The sequence below is a fragment of the Penicillium longicatenatum genome, assembly GCF_028827895.1.
Source record: "Penicillium longicatenatum strain IBT 33135 chromosome Unknown contig_2_segment0_segment0, whole genome shotgun sequence".
NCBI lineage: Eukaryota > Fungi > Ascomycota > Eurotiomycetes > Eurotiales > Aspergillaceae > Penicillium > Penicillium longicatenatum.
In genome coordinates this window covers 4,073,240-4,095,347 of record NW_026643120.1, presented here as the reverse complement: position 1 = coordinate 4,095,347, position 22,108 = coordinate 4,073,240, and the positions used below count along the sequence as shown (strand labels likewise).

General features: G+C 50.3%; 10 protein-coding genes across 10 annotated transcripts; 3 read left to right on the top strand and 7 right to left on the bottom strand.

The window, feature by feature from the left end:
• Positions 1-205: 205 nt before the first annotated feature.
• N7484_004048 (uncharacterized protein) lies at positions 206-1,319 on the bottom strand (the record flags this gene model as incomplete). Its single annotated transcript, XM_057114468.1, has 3 exons — positions 206-563; positions 612-984; positions 1,094-1,319. The coding sequence occupies 3 exons, from the start codon at positions 1,317-1,319 to the stop codon at positions 206-208; spliced, it is 957 nt and encodes a 318-aa protein (XP_056974608.1).
• Positions 1,320-1,882: 563 nt separating this feature from the next.
• Positions 1,883-2,537, bottom strand: N7484_004047 (glutaredoxin; the record flags this gene model as incomplete). Its single annotated transcript, XM_057114467.1, has 2 exons — positions 1,883-2,040; positions 2,294-2,537. Coding segments are annotated over 2 exons (402 nt in total), but the record flags the coding sequence as incomplete, so codon positions are not given.
• Positions 2,538-3,433: 896 nt separating this feature from the next.
• On the bottom strand, positions 3,434-5,084 carry N7484_004046 (uncharacterized protein; the record flags this gene model as incomplete). The annotated part of the gene is made up of 3 exons (XM_057114466.1): positions 3,434-3,962; positions 3,983-4,869; positions 4,986-5,084. 3 exons carry the CDS (start codon positions 5,082-5,084, stop codon positions 3,434-3,436), a joined length of 1,515 nt encoding a protein of 504 aa, XP_056974606.1.
• Positions 5,085-6,363: 1,279 nt separating this feature from the next.
• On the bottom strand, positions 6,364-7,494 carry N7484_004045 (BAG family molecular chaperone regulator; the record flags this gene model as incomplete). Its single annotated transcript, XM_057114465.1, has 1 exon — positions 6,364-7,494. One exon carries the CDS (start codon positions 7,492-7,494, stop codon positions 6,364-6,366), a length of 1,131 nt encoding a protein of 376 aa, XP_056974605.1.
• Positions 7,495-7,535: 41 nt separating this feature from the next.
• Positions 7,536-7,833, bottom strand: N7484_004044 (uncharacterized protein; the record flags this gene model as incomplete). Its single annotated transcript, XM_057114464.1, has 3 exons — positions 7,536-7,673; positions 7,708-7,780; positions 7,829-7,833. 3 exons carry the CDS (start codon positions 7,831-7,833, stop codon positions 7,536-7,538), a joined length of 216 nt encoding a protein of 71 aa, XP_056974604.1.
• Positions 7,834-10,792: 2,959 nt separating this feature from the next.
• N7484_004043 (uncharacterized protein) lies at positions 10,793-11,065 on the top strand (the record flags this gene model as incomplete). The annotated part of the gene is made up of 1 exon (XM_057114463.1): positions 10,793-11,065. The coding sequence occupies one exon, from the start codon at positions 10,793-10,795 to the stop codon at positions 11,063-11,065; it is 273 nt and encodes a 90-aa protein (XP_056974603.1).
• Positions 11,066-11,822: 757 nt separating this feature from the next.
• Positions 11,823-12,343, top strand: N7484_004042 (uncharacterized protein; the record flags this gene model as incomplete). Its single annotated transcript, XM_057114462.1, has 2 exons — positions 11,823-11,943; positions 12,042-12,343. The coding sequence occupies 2 exons, from the start codon at positions 11,823-11,825 to the stop codon at positions 12,341-12,343; spliced, it is 423 nt and encodes a 140-aa protein (XP_056974602.1).
• Positions 12,344-12,511: 168 nt separating this feature from the next.
• Positions 12,512-13,774, bottom strand: N7484_004041 (FluC/FEX family fluoride channel; the record flags this gene model as incomplete). Its single annotated transcript, XM_057114461.1, has 1 exon — positions 12,512-13,774. One exon carries the CDS (start codon positions 13,772-13,774, stop codon positions 12,512-12,514), a length of 1,263 nt encoding a protein of 420 aa, XP_056974601.1.
• A 1,926-nt stretch (positions 13,775-15,700) lies between these two features.
• N7484_004040 (uracil phosphoribosyltransferase) lies at positions 15,701-16,480 on the top strand (the record flags this gene model as incomplete). The annotated part of the gene is made up of 2 exons (XM_057114460.1): positions 15,701-15,877; positions 15,932-16,480. The coding sequence occupies 2 exons, from the start codon at positions 15,701-15,703 to the stop codon at positions 16,478-16,480; spliced, it is 726 nt and encodes a 241-aa protein (XP_056974600.1).
• Positions 16,481-16,956: 476 nt separating this feature from the next.
• Positions 16,957-20,132, bottom strand: N7484_004039 (C2H2-type zinc finger protein). The gene is made up of 3 exons (XM_057114459.1): positions 19,705-20,132; positions 17,576-19,628; positions 16,957-17,522 (listed from the first exon to the last, which is right to left on the bottom strand). The coding sequence occupies exons 1-3, from the start codon at positions 19,838-19,840 to the stop codon at positions 17,381-17,383; spliced, it is 2,331 nt and encodes a 776-aa protein (XP_056974599.1). The 5' UTR covers positions 19,841-20,132; the 3' UTR covers positions 16,957-17,380.
• Between the last annotated feature and the right edge of the window lie 1,976 nt (positions 20,133-22,108).

Genomic DNA, 22,108 nt, shown 5'->3' with positions numbered 1-22,108 from the left:
TGAGAAATGTCGTCGTTAATCCATTTCTTTGTCCTAATCCGTATCCCCTCTAAAAATGCGCGTGCAATAAAGTACAAAGGATAGAGCTCATGAGTCCAATGAACATCCATCTTAAATTTACTATCAAAGTTGTATATGGAGAAGGATATCTGCAATACGACCTGCTCATAGCTATAGACAGGTAAGCCAGGCTATGTATACCAAATCAAAGAGAAGCAACCCTCTTAATTTCATTGGCAACAACCTCCTCCAGCCCCATAACCTTCGGCTCCCCAATGATCCCATTAGCCCGCTTCTCATAAAGGGTACCACCCTCGGTCCAAATTCTCCGCAGCGTCAAAACAGTCGCAACCGGCTTACCCTCTTCCCAAGCCTTCGCCTCCAACTCACGGAGCCGGTCTAGCGGTGTATAGGATACATCTGTCCACGGCGCCCCAGTAGTTTGACGCTCGAATTCAGCCTGGATCTGCGCAGGCGTCGTAGTAAAAGAGTTAACACAAAGAGCCCGGTTAAGAATCTCCGAAGACGCTTTCAGCAATGTCGAAAGAACGAGAGTTCCAACACTATCATAATCAGTAACCAAACCAACACAAAATCCATAGAACACATACTCCTTCATAGTAGTCAAACTGACCCTCTCCTCACCCTTCTCGCCAAGCAAAACCGCCTTACGAGCCTTAACATCCCAACCACCAGCCTCATCAACCCCAGGCGCAAAGTGGAGATACATCTCCGCGAACGGCCCAGTAACAACATACGCGTAATTGAGCTGTTCACGGGAGATCTCCTTCTCGAGGACAGCGCGTACCTTCAGCTTTTGCTGGTGCGGCTTTTCGTTTGCGGATGCTGGGCCATAGGCGATGTCTGTGCCGTATTCTGAGGGGAGGAAGAGCTTTACGGAGGGGCTTGCGGCTGCAAGGCGGATAAGGGGAATTTGTTGGGCAAGAGCCATGCGGCCTAGGGCTGAGATTACGGTGTCGATTCCTATTTTGTGCGTGTTAGGTGTGTTTAGGGATTTGGGATCGTTATGGAGATGTATAGATGGCTGGATAGGTATTGGGCGACATGGATTTAGAAGTATACATATACGTACCGGTGTATGCAGCCTTCACAGCATTCTCATCCTCGACATCCCCAACGATTATCTCGATATTCTGCGCCTTCAATTTCTCTAGGTATGCGGCTTTTGTCTCTGCTGTGCGGGGAGATGTGAAGATAGCGACGCGGTCGAATTGAGAGCGCGCGGAGAGAATAGCTTCTAGAATGAAGGAGCCAATGGTACCGGTGGCACCGAAAATGAGGAGATTCTTGGGCGACATTCTGGCTTGTGTTTTCTTTGGTTATAGTCAATGAGATGAAAAAACATTCGAGCGACGAACTTCGTTCATAAGGTCGCGACGATGTGGGGTCGCGGGGTTGCTTATCAATCGCGCGATTGAGCGTTTGAATTTATCCGGTGTGGGTAGATGTGTAGAAATCCACTGGATGAGATGGAAAGTGAATTGCGTCAATGCGTACCTTGCGTGTTCCGGTGGAAGCAAGGGTTCCGAATCCGTCGGATGTAGTGATGTACAATTTAGTGAACACATCGAGGAAGGCACGGACGTTGATTAGTTCGGATCTCATTCCGATCAGTTGCTATATGTACAAGTGAATATTAAATGGCCTACAATACTTCGAATTCACAGCACAGTGAATCACTAGTGGAAGAGCACAATCCAAGTCCCAGGATAAATAGCATATGCAACGCTATGCAGTTGTCGAACTGAAGATTCAGTGCAGAAGCCATAGCATTGTAAACTCGAGATCTATTTCCGTCTAATCTGCAATCCATACAATGGATTCGATTCCATCTCCTTAACTGAATTCACACGAAGTCCTTTTACAGGGCACCAGCAGCGGCAAGCAGAGCAGGGAGCTCGGACTTCCTGTTCTGCAGGTCAGAGTTACCGCCAATGTGCTTCTGGTTAATGTAGATGTTGGGAACAGTGCGCTGGCCGGAGATTTCCTGAAGAGCGGATTGAATAGCAGCGCCGTCCTCTATTTGAAAGAAATCATGTTAGTAATTGTCAATCAAACAGTGGTGAGTGACAGGGTATTTCGTGACGATATGGTAGGATGGAATGACGACAGAGCGGGGTAATTGGGGTGAGGAGTTGCGATCGGTAGCGAGATGCGTTGGAGATGACTGTCTTGAGATACTGGGAAGTATTCTCCGCGATTATGTGCTTCCGCATAGAGAAGGAACGAAACGGAGACATAGACATAAAACGGATGAACAGGGGTCACTCACGCTCCTCATCCAGCTCAAGGGTGGTGTACTTGGCACCAAGGTCGTTCAGGAGGTCCTTGCTGGCCTTGCAGAAGGGGCAGTAAGACTTGGAGAAGACAACGACGCCATTGTCGTTGATGAGGTTCTGGGCGGTGGTCTTAGCAGCAGACATGACGGGTGATGGGGCGGCGGTGCCGAAGAGACGCTGAAAGATGAACGAAATGGTGGGCGAGAGGTGAGAAAGAAACCGGCGGGGGTGCGGCTTCTTTTACGTTTATAAGTGGGGAAGTATGTACTGTGAAGGTTAAAGTCGAAAAGTGATTCGGTGATGGCGTCAGTGTCAGGTGATGGCTTTGTCAGCTAGAGCGGCCGAGATCGTGGTTACTCAATCGGGATTTATCACGCAGACGACGCTGGAACTGTATAGATCTACACTAAGTATTGGTGCACTGATGATCCACCATATACACCTTAAGTAATGCTTTGTCTACGGAGAAGCTGGTTTTTCAATGAGGTTAATGTCTTTTAGTCCAGAGGCTTATAAGGGTAGATACCATGCTAGAAATGTCCGCCGACAGAACAGAGCAGAAAATAATGAGAAGATATCAAAGAAACGCTTGCAACGACTTGGGAATATGGCAAAAGTGGCAATGGGAGCAAAAGAAAGGCCAAATGTAAATGAAATCAGAGGCAAGGAAGTTGAGCAGATCGCACAGAATCAGATGAATATACTAGGGCTTCAAGAGGACCAGTCGGTGATGTATCACCCGACGGAAAAATCGCGTTTTAGGGGTCTTTCCGGCCGTTTCTGGTGTCGGCGGAAGCCAGGAACAATGGTCACAAGAAAAGAATCGAGAAGGAATGGATGCACGAAGGATGTCCCGCTCCGGTGGAGGTCCGAATTAAAGACAATTCTGGGTAGACTTCAAATGAGGCTAGTTCAGTATTGAGGGGGATGGGAAAGGATTTTCAACCCCACTGGACATCATCCCTCCAGATAGAGGGGTAGATCAAATAGAACAAATAGGAAAACAAGAGAGAAGGGGCGTATGTGCGCGTATAAGTAATCAAAGGTATCTCGAAATATGGTGGAGGAAGAACATGGTGGACGGGAACGGGAACAGGAACAGGAGATGGGATATAAATGGATACGCAGATCCATCACATCACAACGCAGCATCCACAACCCTTTTCTTTCTTCGGCTTCTCTTGAGCGGAGACTACCGGAGGGGTCCAGTTGGGATTGGGTGTCAGGCCAAGTGGGGGCGTATCCTGCACCTTAGGCATCGTACTGTAGCCGGTGCTTGTGTTGGGCCGGGGCGGCTCTGGAGTCCTGGCCTTAGGCGGCTCTTCGATCTGCGGTGGTTCCTCCACAGGCTCCTGCTCCTCGGCCTTTGGTGGCACGGGAGGCAAATCAGTAGGGTAAACAGCCAGAGGCGCAAAGTCGCGGTCGTATGTATTTGGAGTTCGTCCTTCCTTCTCCCACTGTTCCTGTTGCATCTTCTTGGCAAGCGTAGGGAGCATCTGCTGGTCAGGCGGGAGACGGGGATCCGGCTTGTACATGGTTGCCAGCCATGGGGGATCACCCTCCGGTCGATTGGCAGCAGTAGTAGGCCGCATCTCGCCTCGGGTGGTAGGTCGCTGCGTAGTGTTGCTCGAAACTGCTCGCGATCTTGCCGTGGAAGTCTTCCTATTGGCAGGGGGGCTGACGTTTTTCGGTTGGTGGATCCGGTCACCTTGGTTGAAGTCTTCTTAGCCGGGGTATTTTGTGTAGTATTGAAGCCATTGAAGCCACGACTTCCCGGTCGACTTCCGGGGGAGGGAGTAGAGGGTTCCATGTCAGTGGCTTGCAATGGTTCGCTGGCTCTGCGTCCACGGCTTTGGTCATCCTCGTCAGTCGCCGCACGACTGCGAGGCCCGCGAGAATCACGGCCTGGCATGATGGGTACAGGGCTCGATGCCGCAATGGGAATCCGAGAGGAGCTCTTGCGGAGACCCGGGTGGTTGTAAAAACCAGCAGCTGCTTCATCGGCAGCAATCTCCTCTGGTCGGCGAAGATCCCAATGCTGCCGCTCCTCGGTCTCGCCCTCGCCTTCCTCATTTTGGGATGATTCCTGCATTTGCGGCCACGGTTCAGCGTGCTCTGCATTCGGTGAGGCCACTGAAGCCGCACCGCTCTGGTGAGAATCATGGCTCCTTTCACGCCCCGCACTCGACTTGCTCTCGGCCCTCATCCGCCGTTGAAATATTATGGCCGCCTGGTGCAGCTCCTCGCTCTCAATTTTTGCCAGCTTATCACGATGGATCCAACTCTCACTGTTAAACTCGAACGCATCTGGTCCCTCCTGACCGTCTACCGGGGCTCGAATGGGCGCTTCATGTCCTGGGGGATCTCGCGGGTTATTCCCGTCGCCTCCGAATCGATTCTGGCTTGGTTCTCGTCGACCTCGGCCGGGCATAAAGGGCGCATCGTGGGCGTGAACAGTTCGGGAAACAGACGAGCTACGGGAGCCGTTCGAGTTGCGGTTTTTACTGGATCTCGCACGGACAGAGCTTGAATCGTGGGAGTTGCGTGGTCGTGTGGAATGCTGGGTGCCCTGTGCGTGTTGAAAAAATGGCTATCGGTCAGAAAAAGGAAATTTCCCTCGTTTTACACCCGACCTCGTGCGCTGCCAAATTGATGGGAGGGAAAGAATGCAGACGAAATACTCACATCACTACCGAGTGGGACCGAGAATTCCCATTGCGAAGAACTCTCCGGGGCTCCAGGTGTCAACGCATCTGTCGAGAACGCGGTAGCCACGCCCGCCATTCCAATAGAATTTGGGGGGAAATTTTGTGAGATGATTAAGGCCAGGCCAGCTGGAACCCGATTTCTATGAGATTGAGGAAGCAAACGAGGAAGAGTCCAGGTCCGCTTTGACAAGTGTGGTGGTTTCACTCAAGCCATCCCAGTCGGTAGCCGTCACGAACCGATGTTGTGAAATGGAGGTTTCTCTTTCTCTCGTAAGGGATGGAAAGAGTCCCGCACGCCGCAGTGGGGAACCGAAAGCAGTAAGTTGTAAATACACTGCAGGGGGTGGAGTTTCCAAATGCGCACTTGCAGGTAGTTCGGTGTTTCCGAGCCACGGAACAAGTCTGGAACGGCGCGTGTTGGTACCGTGGGAGGGTTTGCCGATAGTGATGACAACAGGAGTGAAGATCTTGAGATCTTGAGATCCTCGGGGAGAAGCAGCGGGCTGGACTCAACCGAAAAGGTCGGGACTATTTTACGAGCCCACGAGGGGAAGAGGGGGTTGGGGGTTTTGGGGGGTAAGATCGTGCGTCTGGTCCAAGCTGGGACGTGTACTCGAGGTCTGGAAACGGGGGAAAGGGAAAAGAAATAAAAGTGGATAATGAAAAGAACGCGCGGGGAGGAAAGAGAGGAAAAGAACGAGAAGAACTGGAATTGGAGCGCGAGATCACCTTCAAAGGAGGAAGAGAAACGGTTGAACTAACGAAGTTGGATCCCAACTGGGATTAGCACGGTCACACTGGGGCTAGACTTTTCATATAGATTGTCAAAGCCTATTTACATGTAGTCACTCATCCATCCCACTGGATGATTTGGAAGATGTTTCAAGGGGACCAAAAAGCTAATTCAATTATTGACAGCTGGAAGATCCGCCATGCAGCATAAACTGACAGGAAATCGAGGGCCAAAAACTAGTTTCCCGTACAGACTAGTTAACTCCATTGGACCGTGCGTTGAGGAGTTTTGCCCCTGAACCATACGCTGATCACTAAGGAAAATAGAGGAACCAAGAGCCGTTTCTGAAGGGTTCGTGTCTTTTAGATGGAAACCCCCACTTCGAATTCCTGACACTTGGTCGAGGCCTGAGCGGTAGACTCCTCTGAAACGCCTATATATGCATAACTCGGTTGACAGGTCTCATTCTCATACATTTTTCCCCAGTCCCGGGTATATCAGTAGTCTATGTGTAATGAATGGAGGATTGAAAATGGAAAATGGAAAATTTAAACAGATCAGGATACATTCTCCCCTCAAGCCTCGAACCCGGTCAGACCTCTTGCAGACCAGGCTGGTCGGCTTATTCCGGTTTGTACTCATCGAGTCGAGTGAGGTAAGATTGCGCTTCCTTGATCAGGGCCTTGCGGGCATTGCGCACTTCGACGTTGCCCTCGGGCTGGATGCCATCTGCCTTCAGCATGATCTGGGCCAGAATGGTCTCACTTAGCTTCTTGTATTCAAAATCCCGCTTCTTAGGGTCGGTAGGCACGTTCGCAAAGAACTCCTCACACATGGGGATCAGCACTTGTTGGAGGTAGCCAGTCAATGCGGCCACCTGCTCTATTGCGGTGGGCAGAAGTTTGAGATTGGGTGGCAGAGGTGGGTTGGAGCTGGAAGCAGGAGTTGTTGACCCGGGCCGGGGGGACTCCGGCAGAGGAGCCTTCTTCTTGGGCTTCTTCTTCTTATTCTTTTTTTTGCTTTTCTCGACGGGTGAGCCGGCGTCTTCATCTTCCCCGTCTACACGCGACGAATCCGAGACCTCGCTCGGGGTGTTGGCGCCAACCTCGGAGACCACACACAGCACCTCGGAGTGCTGCTTGAGTCCTTCGGCCTTGCATGATCGATTATCATCCTTAAGCAGGTTCCCCTTGTAAAGCAACCGGACTTGTTGAGGATTGTGTGCGCCGGTCTGTCGTGCAGCCTCTTCTCGAAGTGCGCCCACGGTCAGCACACCGTCGTCGATGGCGTATGCGCGGAAGTGGAGAGGGTAGATGGTGCCACGGTGTCGCAGGGCGATAATGTCTGGCTCGCTGTTATCCACATTCGGATCGTACTTGGTCTGGGCATGACGCGAAGTATTGGCTGGGGGGTCGACGATATAGTCAGGAGTGATATAACTGTAATCATCCTCGCTGACCTGCGGGGCAGCGCGACGCCAGAGCCCGGACAGAGGGTTTGCCCAAGCCATCGCGGCAACGGTAAGGACACAGACGAGAACAGCCGTACAGAGGGCGGTGGTTTGTTCGTCGGCGTCAAATGGCAGCGCCTGCGCGACCGATCGAAAGGGCGTGGTCGAGTATGTCAGCCACGGGTCCAATCGGGGACGGAGGGAGTGCAAGAACACGGGGAGATTGTCGGTGACGTGGTCCAAATAGAGAGAAGCCTTCTCGCTCAAGGTGGACTGAGCGAGGGGCGAGGGCAGGAGAGTCATGGATCTCTTAGAGGGACGAACTGGACCAGGAAGTGGTCAAGTCATGTCCCAAAGTTCAGTGCTGATCGAGGCTGATAAGGCGGAGAGCCCGGGTTTTTTGCCATTGCGTGGTCCACCGTACCGTCAGAATTGTCGATATGCGCCACGGACATTTGCCACTTGCGTATCGACTCTCGATACTGTCTGCTTCTTGTGAAGATTCTGAAGACTTACAAGGCGCAGACTGGCGCCTTGTGTTTCTAATGCTGCCTGATCAATGATCAAGGTGCTGTGCACCTTAGGCTGCCTAGCGGTATACTAGCATGCAGTCAGTCACTGTAGATCTGTTGCTTACGCCATGTTGACGCCTTTCCTGGTATGATACTCCCTGTGTCCATGGGTCTCCAGCCAAGCTCACACGGGTATGCGTAATCGTTAAGTGAAATCCATACCCTTGGCATGGATGGTTTGTATCTGCTTTCGTTTGGTCATCTTAATTCTGGAAACCTTTCATTTTCCGAGGCTGAAATATATATCCACCGCCATACAAATCACTTTTTATATGTACTTTAACCCTGGCAAATCTTGCAAATACTCACGCCCACTGGAAATTAATAGACGCCTAGATGTGCTTTTTCTCTCTTCTCCATAAGATAAGAGTAGTTTTAAAAGTCGAGATATTACTCGCTACCCTGCCTCGATCATCATGCCAATAATATTGTTCAGCCTTGGCTATGCACCATCTTCAAACTGTTGAAATGATCTCGACATGGGTGGTTGCATTTATAATCGATTATATTTGGAAGATCAAATACTACCTAGTCAAATAGAATCTCAAAGTTAATTCATACCTAAATACTTCCACATGGATTAACCTCGAAACAGGTCTCGAATGCAAGACCACGATCGATCATATACACCATACACCTACATAAGCTCCAGGGCTGAACAATGGCACCAAGCTCGATCTAGACCCAGCCATATAGACTCGACAAACAATAAGCAGTAATCCAGAAAATGTTTAAAATAGTTTTAGACTCATCAACAGATCTTTTTACACAGATCACTGGACATTTGCAGCCTCATCCCTTCTCTGCCGAGAACGCAAGGAGTATGCCGGAGCCTCCGAAGCGCTCCCCACGGCCACCACTATTTGGAACAAACATTTCTGACACCTCAATACGAATGAAGATGACTGGGAAAAATAAACTGTCAACAATATTGTAAAATTGTAAACAATTGCCCTGCATAAGCTGCAAAAAGCCAAAAATATGCCCTCGTCCAGGATCGAACTGGAGACCTTCGGATAGCAGTCCTGTTAACAGGAGCGTCATATGAAAGTGATATGAGACCAACGTCATAACCAACTAGACCACGAAGGCTTCTTGTTGACTTAGAGAAAAACTTATGTTTCATAATCCTTTTCTTAGTTCAGATCCCGGTACTGGCCCGACCCCACGGCATCCCGATATCAAGTGATGGCCCTAATTAATTAACAATCGTCCATGACATAATTTCATTTTTAGTTCATGGATTTCCAAGGTTCTGAGCCTATCTCCCAAAGCCCCATAAGCATATCACCACGACCCCGCATGGGTTCATACCTGCACTGAGCAGCGCCTCCTATGTCATAGATATCATGTCATTGTAGAAGCCTCCAACCCCGCTCGAGTCTTTGTTTTACTGTGCTACGATCGGATGTCAAAGATGAGCTGTCAGCAGATGACCTTGGAATCATCATAAGCAACTCTCCCAATTGTCCAACATAGCACCACCCCGCGTCTGTGGAACGGGCGGTTTCAGTAAAATGGTAGCCTGTTTTGCCATTGTACCGTACCACATGCATTAGAAGCAAGATAATGTGCAGTAGTTCGAAAACAGGGCCATCTGCCGAGAACTACATACGTGGCTTGCAATGTACCATGCCCGTGCCCTAAGATCTGCGATATCTGATCACATAGTCCGGAGTACATAGTTCATCTAAGGTCTAAGGACGGTATAGCGGACGGCTTTCAACTGCCGCGAGCCCTTGAAATTCATATTTGTGCTGCCTTACGTGAACCATTCTGAGGTCGGAAACGTTCCGACCGTTTTGTAGATCCTAGAGCCCCGCCAAATTAGAACTCGACGAAATTTCCATGTATCTGGGAATGCGACATGGTTGTTTCAGTGACTGTGGGCAACTGACTTGATGCAGATGCCAAGAATGATGCAGTTGCCAAGAGGTCAATTTTTAGAAGATCTGCAAGAAGCAGCGACATGCAAGAGTGCAGGAGCTGTTCTAGATGGCTGTATTATTGGAGGCTGGCTTTGTTTTGGGTTTTCCTTGCATCCCGACACAATTCCTTGATTGACGAGATTAATTGCCGCTTCTTGACCCACTGGACTTTTTTTTTCTTTCTTTTATGACGATCGGGGGGCCGTGGGTGGGTCTTTCTAAATATCGAACAAGGCAACATTGAAGGCGCGGGATGAAATTAGGCGAAAGCATTTGACCGACAACTCCAGGAGACGTAATTATCTCCTGATGTACATGGTATTCTGGCGGATATCATGGCGGATTGAAATCTTGTTTACTCTGTATACTCCGTACAGGTACAAAGTAGCGGGTGACTCCGTGCAGGGCGCGGGTCACACCATTGGAGGAGAAAGTATCCCTGCGCGATAAAGATAGAAAGGGCAGTGGTAATGGCCAATAACCGTGGCGTTATATAAATTGGGCTCCACTATTGAACCGTTCCAGTTAGCAAAGTGCGTGACTAAGGCCCAGTCCCTGACTTTCGCCCAGTGGCTCGGCCAATGAGCTGACCCGCCCTGATCGGCTTCATTTCTTTTCGAGGTCCCTTTTTCTCTCTTCCTTTCCCCTGTCTGGCCTCTGGGAACTTCTTTTTCCTTCTGCACGTCGAGGAAGTGTTCTATACCGGTCGAATTGTTAACTCTCGATCATTCCACAGGTGCAGTCGGATTGGTTTCCCCTGTCGCCAAGCACCTAGCTTTCGGCCCCCTATTTCCGATATTGTCCAGCATCCACCCTCCCCCCCCATAAATTCCCACAATCCCCGAGAGGCCACTTTTGATTGTGACTCCGGATACTTGGCCTAGTGTGCGACAACGGTTGTTGGGTTTATGATCATCATTTGAAGTTCACCTTTTACACGTCACTGGAGAGCTGTTGCCTCGACAACTCAAGAACCCCGAAAAACCCAAGACCCGCAGTCCTTGGCGTTGCTTGTTTTGCGCGTCAACCCCTCCACGATTACATCTCCCCCACGCGTGCTACGAGAGAAGAAGGCATTCAACACTTTCTACAATATACAAAATGAGGCCGGCTGTTTTCCTTGTCGCCCTCGCACCGGCCGTCCTCGCCGGCCCGTCACCACGCGCCCCCGACAGCACCGACCTAGCCATGCGCTCCACCCCATCAATACCGGACCTTGCCCCGCGCATCGCAGACTCTGAACCGATGATGGGCAAACTGGGTGCGCGGCATATCCTTCAAGCGCGCAGCGAAGGCTCTCTCGGCCAGACCCCGTGGATCGGAATGGCGATCGGGTTGACCTGTACAGCTCTAGCGGCGGTCATGCTAGGGTAAACAACACGACCAACGCACTCCAAAGGCTACTTCTACCTTTATATTCTTCGATATCTACCTCTTTACCTTCACCTTGACAACTTCTCTTCGACTACCCCCTTTCCTCCAATTCTTGACACGACACGTGAATACGCGCCCCCCGAACCTTACCAACATCTTGAATGTTTAATTCGTCGACACGCCTGTCGACTCCTTTGGCACTTTTATTCTGGCGATTCCAGCGACATTTGTTTTTTTTTTTTCTTCTTTTTTCTCTTATTCATTGCATCCATTGCCTGCTCGGCGTGGGGATTCTATTTTGATTTGAGCACCGATTGCATTCCCGCCTGGGCTGCGGGAGTATAGAGCTTGTACATGATACCTCTGGGAGCCTGTGTGTATACCTGGACTGATATTTGTCTGTATTTGTGTGTACATAAATGAAATCATACACTTTATCTTTGAGTTTTTCTACTTTCCACGTTCTTTTTCAACGTTCTTTGTTTGCGACGGCCAGTAGCTTTGGGTACTTTCTTTGTTTGCTCGATCCCTTTGCTTTTTCCCTCGCTAAGATAATCGACCTTTCTACAGAATTCAAACTCGGAACACAGGCTATTATTTGGTCTCTAACTATCCGGTAGCTGGAAACTACCGACTGGTGTATCCTTGGCTCTTAATTCCGTCCCTGCACGTCGAGCCCAGCTTCGAAACCAGCTCAGTTTCCCACATCTTGCTCAAATTGTCATTTGCAGTATCTCGGACTTCAGGTAGATTGACAATGGGAGTCACATTTCAACCATACACACCCGCAACCTCACTCGGCGACGAGCTAGCCATCATCTTCGCGTTTACTGCCGCGATGATCGGGACAACGATCATTTATGTCTTTTTCTGGCGTAGTATGTACTTCATGTCTTTCCTGAAATACAGAGCTCTAGCTCCAGTGTTTCAACACTTGAACACACTCCAAACCAATGCTAATCCCAATCCTAACCAGTCCGACAGAAAAAGAACCACGAAGAAGACCTCGCCCGTCGCAAAGCCTTCCAAAGCCGCTCAGCTTCCCGCGCAGAGACCTTTAATTTTGATCTACAGCTCGGCACCACTGCGACCGTCATAGCAGGCGCAAGCGTTGCAGACAGCTCAGATATAGGTACCGTTATGGGATCGAGCTCGACCGCTACTGCTATACATGAGAAGATGACGGATCGGAATGCTGTTCCTGAGTATCGGGCGGAGTTACCTGTTCATGGAATGGAGTTTGCGCGGGGAGCAAAGGTTATAGGGTTGCGGAGGTAGAATGCTGATGGTCTCTAGCGGTAACGTTGTCTAGATACTGGGCGGAATGAAAGGATCATTGATTCGTGTTGGAGCTGGTAATATCGGAGTTGGCCATGCAATAGGTACCTCAGAATGATTATATCAATTTGGGTGGATACATAGTTTACCTTAAAGTTTCAAGCCTCATCAACAGACTGGGTCATCAAAGCCACGAGTCCATAACAAGGACCCCGTAATCACGACCATAACGCCCAGTCCTACAGCCACACTGATAACACCATAGAAATAGGCATATCTCCTCTTCGTCAGTCCATTCAACTCCACAACCCATGTACTGACCGTAGTGGTCGCACCACAGAAGCCATCCATAACACCCTGCAACACCTGACACCCCGTTAAAGCAGCAGGCACAATAGCCCCAAGCCCACTCACATGCTGCAAATCATAGCACACTCCCTCGACCACCGTCCCAAAGATATTCACCGCAAACGTCCCAAGCGGAAACGCAGGAAGCCGACTATTAAGTTGAAGCGATACATAGAACCTTAAAAGACACCCCAGCGGCGCAAACACAATCGCAAACACCGCGCGTCCCCGCCACTCCTCTGGACCAGCATTATGTCGATCGGGTGGCCAGATAGCCAAGAACACGGCACCGAGCCAGCACCCCCACCCCAGAACCACCATCACGGGGTCGAGCACGCGACGCGTTAGCGCAAAGGGGATGGTGGGCGTAACCCGGTCCAACGCAAGCGCAAGATGCGCCCCGAAGATCAGCGCAGACAGACTCAGCGATACGGTGATCAAAAGCACGGCTACCAGCGCCATGAAGCTGTATCCGCCGTTCCGGGACGCGATGCTCGCACCAGGTGGGAGGGAGGGATCGGGGAGCGCATTTGCCAATGCGAGGAAGATATCGCGTATAAATGAGGAGAACGACGTGCAGCATCCGCAGAAACCGGTTGTCAGGCCAATATACATTGGGATGGTCTTCTTGGCGGCCTTGTGTTTCTTGATGTGCTCTTGTGCCTCGTGCTCATCTTTGGGTGAAATGAGTGGTGAGCCCCATTCTTCGCGGAAGATATTTGAGTCTTCAACTAGGAAGCCCATTATTAGGCTGCCGCTGACATTTGCCCAGAGGACGCCTGTTACCACCGGTGCGCCGGTGTAGAACGTTAGAGCTTGGAGCCCAAGTCGAGCGAGGGTACCGATGATAGAGAAGAATATGAGGTGGGAGATTGTGTACAGGTGGGTTGCGTGTTTAGAGAGGGTTGTGGCGGTGGTCGAGGGGATTGTGTCCAAGGGAGCTTCGGTTGAGTGCCATGTTTGTCTCTGGGATGAGACCGGCTCAACGGGCTGTGGTGCAGAAGTTTCTGTTAGTTGAAGCTCGCGCCGCTCTTGGGAATCATATGTGAGGGGCGCAGCCCCTGATATTGCGCGATCAGACATCGCGTTGAGAGAAGAGGAGCGCGCTTTAAGTTAAGAAAATTAAGGTTGGAGCTTGTTATCTTAGATAATCTATGCAGCCGATGACATGCCTAGTCAAGGAGTTATCGCGACTACGCTATCATACTCCAAGGCATACCTCATCGAAAAAAGTTACTGTTGATGAACCATCATAGATGATATTCAATCTAGGGGCTCTTTGCACAATCTCACGTTTGAAAAAAGAAAAGATTTCTTACTGAACCCTCCGGCTAGGCTATCCGCCTTCATGACATGCCCCAACTATCGCCTGTGCTTATCCCTATATTGACGGAGATGGCGCCACTATAGCTTTGGAGTTTTCCTACCTAATAGCTGGAATGAGCGATTCTTGTAAGTCTTCCTTAGAGAAGCTAGCACCGACATGATGGCTAACTTTTCCCAGCCAGGCTGTCCAGGCTGCCCAGGAAGGAGAGATATCAACTAGGATGACATGGTAAGTGAAGCGCACAGATATCATAGTGAATAAAAGCTGACGCACTTTAGGCCATCGCACTCCGATACAGACTTGCTTCTGTAGCCACGCATACCAGAAATATTGGCTCTGACATAGATGGTACTTGGTAGCGTGACCCAGAGTCAATCAAGGACGGGACCTGGCGAGCGAACCATCTCATCAGCGCTGTGGGTAAGTTAATGGCTATGAATCTTTACAGCTAAAAGCACAAACAAATGTTTTGCTGGCTGTTCCACCGGTGGTCTTCAGACCATGAGAGAGTCCCAAATTTTTCCATTGGAGTATGACAGGATCATCTCTGCCTGCCCGGCATGGTGGACGATACACCTGCACCTTCGGAGTCTCTGGCAGAACACCGTCCAAGCACCAAGTGATTCGGATCATATCGTCCCCAATAACATGTTCAATGTGATCAGCGACGAGGTTATTCGTCAATGTGATCTACAAGATAATCTAGTCGATGGAATTATCGCTGATCCTCCGTCGATTACCTTCCTTTTCTCTGTACCTCCACGCAGAGCAACACATGTCTCACAGGCCCACGGCTGAACACTGCACAAGATCTACCGTGACTGAGTCAAGACCGACCAGACCTTTGTCTACAGCCATGGTGAGTATGGGAGTGAAGCTATCTGGAGCAAGTGTGGCAGTTTCAGGAATGGAAGGACTAGTAATAAGGGAACTGAAGCTCTTGGAACTCGCACACAGAATTAACGCGGTAACTCCTCTGCCAACGACTTTTGATCTCGCGCTTTCTCCAAGAGTGGGGCCAGGCTTCTTCACTACCATGGCCACTCGGACACAACTGTTACCCCTGGCATTGGAATCTACTTCCGTGACCAGATGGCTGAGACGGTAGCGAAGCAAGCTGCACTATGAATAAGTACCCGAGGAATCATGTACGTTCTCATAAGACAGTCTCCTCTTGCTGTAGTAGATGGTGTCACAGGTGTTGGTATAACTGCACCCAAGGTGAGGACGAACCAGGCTTGCTCGTCAAATCAATACACTACTTCTAGTCATAGACAGGAGGAACAACTACTTCCATCCCTCAGTATCCTCAGTAGCTTTACCGGAGAGTTTCATCAATCTCGGGCAATAATACAAGTATTCAGGTTTGAGCCGAAAGTCCATCTCTCGCTTCGACTAAACACCGAAGCCCTGCCAGACTGCAATGTCTGTACCTTAATTTAAGAGGCAGAAGAACGCTTCTACTTGACACCACATGTGCACGGGCCGAGATGCGGTGAAGCCAAACCAGGTACACGATAATGCAAACCCATGTCGCACTGCAGATAAGAACCCCCTCATTCCAGACTACGTAGCTTGGAGTGTTTCAACAAAGCAAGTCCATACTTTAATATCTGATTCCCCTCAACCGATTCCTCCCTTTACCCTGATCTCCTCTCTCTTCCATCTCCCCCACATTCGTCATGTCCCTCCCCTCAAACATTCACGTCTCCACCCATCCCTGCCTTCAGGCAAAGCTCTCCCAGCTCCGCTCGGCCAACACCAGCCCACGCGAAACAAGAGCACTCATCCATGAGATCTCATCGATAATCGGCGTCGAGGCATTTGCAAAGGGACTCACTGTGACGAAGACGGGGACGGTAGGCACAGTCATTCCGTCATAGGGTCCACTACAGCTAATGCTGTGTTCATAGGATCGTACCCCGCTCGGTGCTGAGTATGAGACACAAGGCATTGACCCGGCGGATTTGGCACTTGTGCCGATTCTAAGGTCGGGGCTGGGCATGGTTGAGGGTTTGTTCATTCTTTTACTTGACTATTCGGTTCTCTTTCTATGGCTATGGTCTTTTTCATTATCCAGCATATACCCCGCAGCTGGCTTCTGGCAACTAACAAAAACAGCCATGAACTCCCTCCTCCCAACCGCCGTCCCAATCTATCATTTAGGTCTTTTCCGTGAAAAGATTACCCTCCAACCCGTAGAATATTACAACAATCTCCCCTTCCACCGCAACGAACTTTCACCGCAAAGTCCTGCGCTCCTGGATCCGTCTGCTGCTACGACGAACACAGCTGCGGCGACGCTGGCGGTGCTACTTGATCCTATTATTGCGACGGGTGCTACGGCCGAGGCCGCTATACATCTGTTGCGGGAGTGGGGTGTGCAGAGGGTTATAATGTTGAGCGTGCTTGCTTCGGAAGAGGGGATTCAGCGGGCTGCGGGGACTTGGGAGGGGGGTTGAGGTTTGGGTTGGAGGTATTGATAAGACGATTAATGAGAAGGGGATGATTGTGCCTGGGCTTGGGGACATTGGAGATCGGTTGTTTGTTGCTATTGGGAAGTAGATCGGGATTACATAGATGAGAAGTAGGCGTTGGTACGTAGGAAGCTAAGAATCATGGATTAGAATTATGATCTCGATTACTTTACTTATCAACCAACTGTTTACTATTACTTGAACTGATTCCCCGCCAAATATTGTATTCATCGATTACGTATAGTACATGGAAATAAGGCGTCAAAAACATGTGCAGGTGAAACAAAGAATGCAGACAATGCTGAGCTGAGAAAAAAAGAAGCAGTGGCGGGGAAGTAAAGGTGCAGATAACATCAAATACAGCAGACCAGGTTGCTCTGGGCCACAAGAAGCATATGAAAGCAGATGAGAGCGAGATAAGAAAAAAAAAAATCAGAAAACCATAACAGCAAATCAACGCATCAGAAACCGTAAAGTCAAAAGGTATCAAGAGATCAAAAAAGCAGATGGACGGGGGCACGATTAGGGGCTAAGGAGAAAAACAAAAAACTCCATCGAGTGCGAAAGAACACACAGGACCAGCCAGGTGTTGAAGAGGGGACCAAAGCAGAAAACACCACACCGGACTCCCTGGTGCAAAGATAGATCAGGGGGAAAGATGCAACCCAAAGTAGTAGAAAAGTCAGGAATCACACCTAAAGGCAGATTGCAGAATGACGGCGACGTATTCCCATAGCCATAAACACCCCGCCTGCCCACCGGTGTACCCGTTCCTGAGTTTTCCCATGTCCCATAAAGCGTCCAACAAATGAGAGTAAGAAAGCCCGAAAAAAAAAACATAAAAAGATTTCAAAGATGCAGAAATCAAAGAAGAGTAGAGAAAGATTAGTACGCAGTGCCAACGCTAGCAAGCGACTTGGTAGGGACTGCGTGGATCGGCTGGTCCTTGCCAACGCGCAAGGAATCCTCATAGCCGACCAGAGCCTGAGAGTGGAGCTTGAATGACTCGCCCATCAACTTTGTGATACTAAAGAAACCGTTAGTTTTATATCTCAAAAATAGTGGAATGACAAGACTTACCCCCAAACAACCACGCCGTCCAGGATGTTACCCCATACACGGGCCACAGTAGAGCTGAGTTTACCAAAAGCGTCGATGGCATCATCATCAAACAAGTTGCGCACCTTGTTGTAAATAGCCAGCTCAGCCTCAGTAGCTGGCTCTTCGTCATGTTCCAGGCGGTAGAGCCAGAGGCTGAGAATGACCATCAAATCCAGGCCACAGAGGGGGTGCTCGACACTCCAGTTGGTAGCGGAGGTCTTGGCAACCCAGTTGATACCCTGGATGGCGGCAATCTCAATGCACTCGAAACATTGCTGAACGACCTTGTTCATCTCCTGTCCGCGCTTGACCTTCTCACGAGCGACAGTCATGGCAGCAGCCACTTCATACGAGGAGTGGTAACGCATGGCCTCCTGGATGGACTTCAGATCAACTTCCAGGCGGGCGCGAGTATTGCGGTAGACGGCCATCGAGTTGAAGATCAAAGGATGACCCTTCTGAGGAGTGCTGAGCGGGACAACAATGGTCTCAGACTCACACACATCGAGGGAGCTCTCCCAGGTTTCGAGAGCCAGACGAAGCTTGTACTCGGTAACCACGTCTTGCAAAGCCTCAAAGCTGCGCTTGTGATTCCAGACCTGCAAGAAGAGAGCGTTGATCAGAACACGGGTAGCGAAGGCACTGTAACGAGTCTGCTCGCCCTGGAACAAGAAATCGTGAGCCTCACGAACGGTGAGAGTGCTGGTGGTAGTGCTACGGCGCCAGGTCTCCTCGTCGGATGGGTCCAGGTTCCAGAGGGACTCCGAGGATGGGAGCTCGAGGTTGTCGAACTCGTCAAAGCTCATCGCGGGGGTGTGGTTGAAGGTGAGAGTCAACATGCCGAAGAAAATGTACACCGCGAAGTAGGTACGACGGCACGACTCATCCTCAATCCAATCCTCACGTGTGGTCGGAATACCTTGGCGAGCATCAGTCCGCACCTTGAGCTGGTACCGGTTGCCGGCGACCATGTTGGCGAGAAGACTCTTGATAGAGCAAGTCCATTCAAGACCCTTAGGGTCACCACTCCAGCTCTCAAAGACCATGTTCAGCAGGGTGCTCTGCATCAACCAAAGAGGGCACTTGCGAGAATCGAAGTTATCCTTGTGTTGCAGGAACTGGTTGACCAAAACCTTGGAGCCGACGTGTAGCATAAAAGCGTGCTCGCGCTCGAAGGTGTAGAGCGCGCCGATCGAGAGAACTGCGAGCAATAGCGGTGCAGACACGGTAGTAGGGTTGAATGATTGCTGGTGCAGGAAGGGCAAATGAGGGTGGTACAGGTTAAAGTAGGTAGACAGGTACCGGTTCAATGCGATAAGACCTGGCATCTGGAAGGTCTCGGGGAGACCGCCAAGGCTGTCTGCATTTTGAACACGCTCCACCACCAGGTTGCGTTCCATCTCATCCACGATTTGCGGAGCTCTGGGGAGAGTCAAGGCTTGGCTAGGACCGGGAGACCGACGGTAGTTTACGGGGCTTACGGGACCGGTCATGGAGGGGTAGGGGGAGAGCGCGTTCGGGGTCGAGTTGCCAGACATGGGCATAGAGTTCGACAGGAGCACATCTCCGACGGGGCCGTGACGGTCGACGAGGGTGGGCATTGAGCCGGCATCGGCGGGCGAAACGAGAGTGTCCCAGGGCATTTGTGGCAGGGTAGCGTTGCCAGAAAGGTAGGGCTCGAAAGAGCCTTGGCCGGGGGACAGCGATTCAGAGCGCTCGGAAACCTGACCAGTCGCCGCTGCTGCAGCCTTATGTTGGAAATCTGTCATCAACATGGCTGCAGTTTCAAGGTCCACCATACCATCACTGCTTGCCTCAATCTGCTCCAGAGTCGCTGGGTCAATTGTGATTGAGGGTTTGGAGGGGGCAGAAGTTGTGGACTTCTGAACACCACCACCACGTCGGCGGCCCTCGGCGACCAGAGGGATTCCGCCATCCTTGGCGTGTACAGTTCGATCATGGCGCAACAAAAGATCGCGACGAACGAAGGTACTCCGACATTTTAGGCACTTGAAAGGGCGTTCTTTTGTGTCTGCAAAAAGTCAGTATTGAGGGGGACAAAAGTGCTGTGGGGAGTCCGACTAGACATCCCAAAACTGGCAACTTACGTGACCGTTCATGTCTGCTACGATGTTCACTGCGACTGAAAGCGCGATTGCAAAATTGGCACTTGTACTTCTTCTCTGGAGCTGACGCCTTCTTAGCCGGCGAGTTGCTGGCTGTCCCGGGAGCTGACGGAGCCATGTGTGTGTATCTGTCGAATCCTTCTCAAACAAAAATAGTCGAGTTCGGTGGTATGGTTCCCTGGGTGAGCTCGCACCGGTTCCTTAAACGTGTCGACGACAGAAGTTCGTTGGGATGTCTGATCATTCCTATGTGGGGGAATCACGGGTATGTAAAGGCGAAAGTGGGTGTCCAGCCACAAGGGAAAACAAAAAAGGAACGCTCGAAAAGAAAGGCGGGTGAGCGTTAAGCACCGCGATAGGAGGGGTTATAATGTGTTGAAGAAAAGGTGGGAGGGGGGGGGGGGGAAGAGGGGGAAGAAAGAAAGTGTGGATGAGGAGAGAAGAGGAATTTGGAAAACGGGTTTCCTTTGGGGGGGGGGGGGAGGGGGGATTGAAGGGAGGGGGAACGATGGGACGTGGGCCCAAGCATCGCTTACTACGCGTGAGTCGCGCCGAGGGGCGAAAGCGGGACTGGAGGGGACCAGAGGGGGGGGAACTGCTCGATTCACAGTGGGAAAAGGCAAATCATAGTAAATCCGAGGGGGCTGGGAATCACTTCCTGCTCTCCGGCCACGCACTCCCCCTTCCTATCACCACAACCACACTATAGTTGGACTAAAAACTAATGATGTGCCCCCCTTTTTACCATACTAAATAGACACGTCGTAATATTCAAACGCAAATCTCATTCGACCCGATCGCCAAAATTTAAAAATGAAAACACATGTGGCCCGCAGTTGAAATCCGTCATTTCGGTCCTGCCGAACGTTTACATTTTACTTCTTTAGGTTCGGTTCTTTAGATGTATAGGAATTACCTTTCTTCATGGAGGGAAAAAATTCAATACTGTGGATAGTTGACAAAGAATGATCTATACAAAAAATTGAGATCACATAGAATGAAAGGAAAAAAAATTCAAATCCAGAAAACAAAAAAAAAAAAAAAAAAAAACAATATTCAAGGGAGATCCGGAACAAAAGTGGGAATAGCGCTGTCTGCTGCGAGGGCTCTCTCGAGTGGGCCATGCAGTGGCCCCTCGCTCACTAAAAACACCGAGACCCATAGTATAGGATTAAGAGACTAGGACTTATATTTTCAGGAAAATGTGTGGCTGGCATGTGAGGCGATTTAGTGTCTTGATCGTGGCACATCCACAGCGGTGCAATCTTCTAACTGGTTACGTGGGTCATCTAGGGCCCTGGTAGGTAGCCCTGCATTCACCTGTCATCATTGATGCCTTATACATGAACGCGATACTTTTGATACTCACAACCATGGTTCATGCCCACGCTACCCCTCTTGTCATCCAAACCCCTCCGATCGGCACGATCATAGATTGGCTCGGTTGATCGGGTATCTGGATATCGTTACACACTTCCGACCAAGACACGGGCAATCGGGTGGATTGGGAATGAGACAGGGATGGATTTGCTCACATTTCTACTCTCAAGGTTTTACATGATAAATCGGTGGGGACTTCTCTACTGTAGCAAATACCGTCTAATAAATCTACGGGGACCTTCCTCCAACACTCCGGATAGCGCTAGAATAGCCTCGATCGTGTCTATCCGCGGGGCGTAGGTTAGTTGCAGCCGGTCCAGTCGATCAATCCACCACGATCGTTCTGGTCTTGGACTTCCTATTCAAAAGGGTCAATCAAACTCAGGGATGCTATTCGGCCTGGCAGGTGCGCCACACCTCTTTCAAAGTACGATAGACCCCCTTTATTATTGACAGATCATTGATGTTCACGTACTTTTGTTCTAGGTCTGACTGGTCCAGATTCCGTCTCATCTCGGAGCGCCCCGCTCTGTGGCGGTCCCAAGCTGTGCCACGCTGGAGGGGGGATTCGCCCAGATTAATCCAAATCCATAGAATACGTAGATGCGATATATCACTATATACCTGCACCGCCCACGGGGTATACCTCTTCAATGCCCTCACTTCGTCACAGGCCATAAGCCATTGTCGATGCATAAGATGTACGACACCAAGTCATGTCTGTGCGACGTTGGTGTCTGAAGCCACCCAGGCATCACCTGCCGGACTGCAGGGCGATCTGCAAGCAAAATGCGACTCGGGTCTTTGGGTTGAATTACCATCATCTGATTCAGAACCCACTGTTTTAGGGCAAGACCCATGCATCTATACGTCTATTTTGCCGGGTTACGGGAGTATGACCGAATTGTCTTGATCATGATATTTCGCTCTCCGCAAAATCATGTATTTCTTTTAAAGCGTGCCGGGCTTCTCGGGGTCCACTACAATCTCAATAAACGGTCAAGCC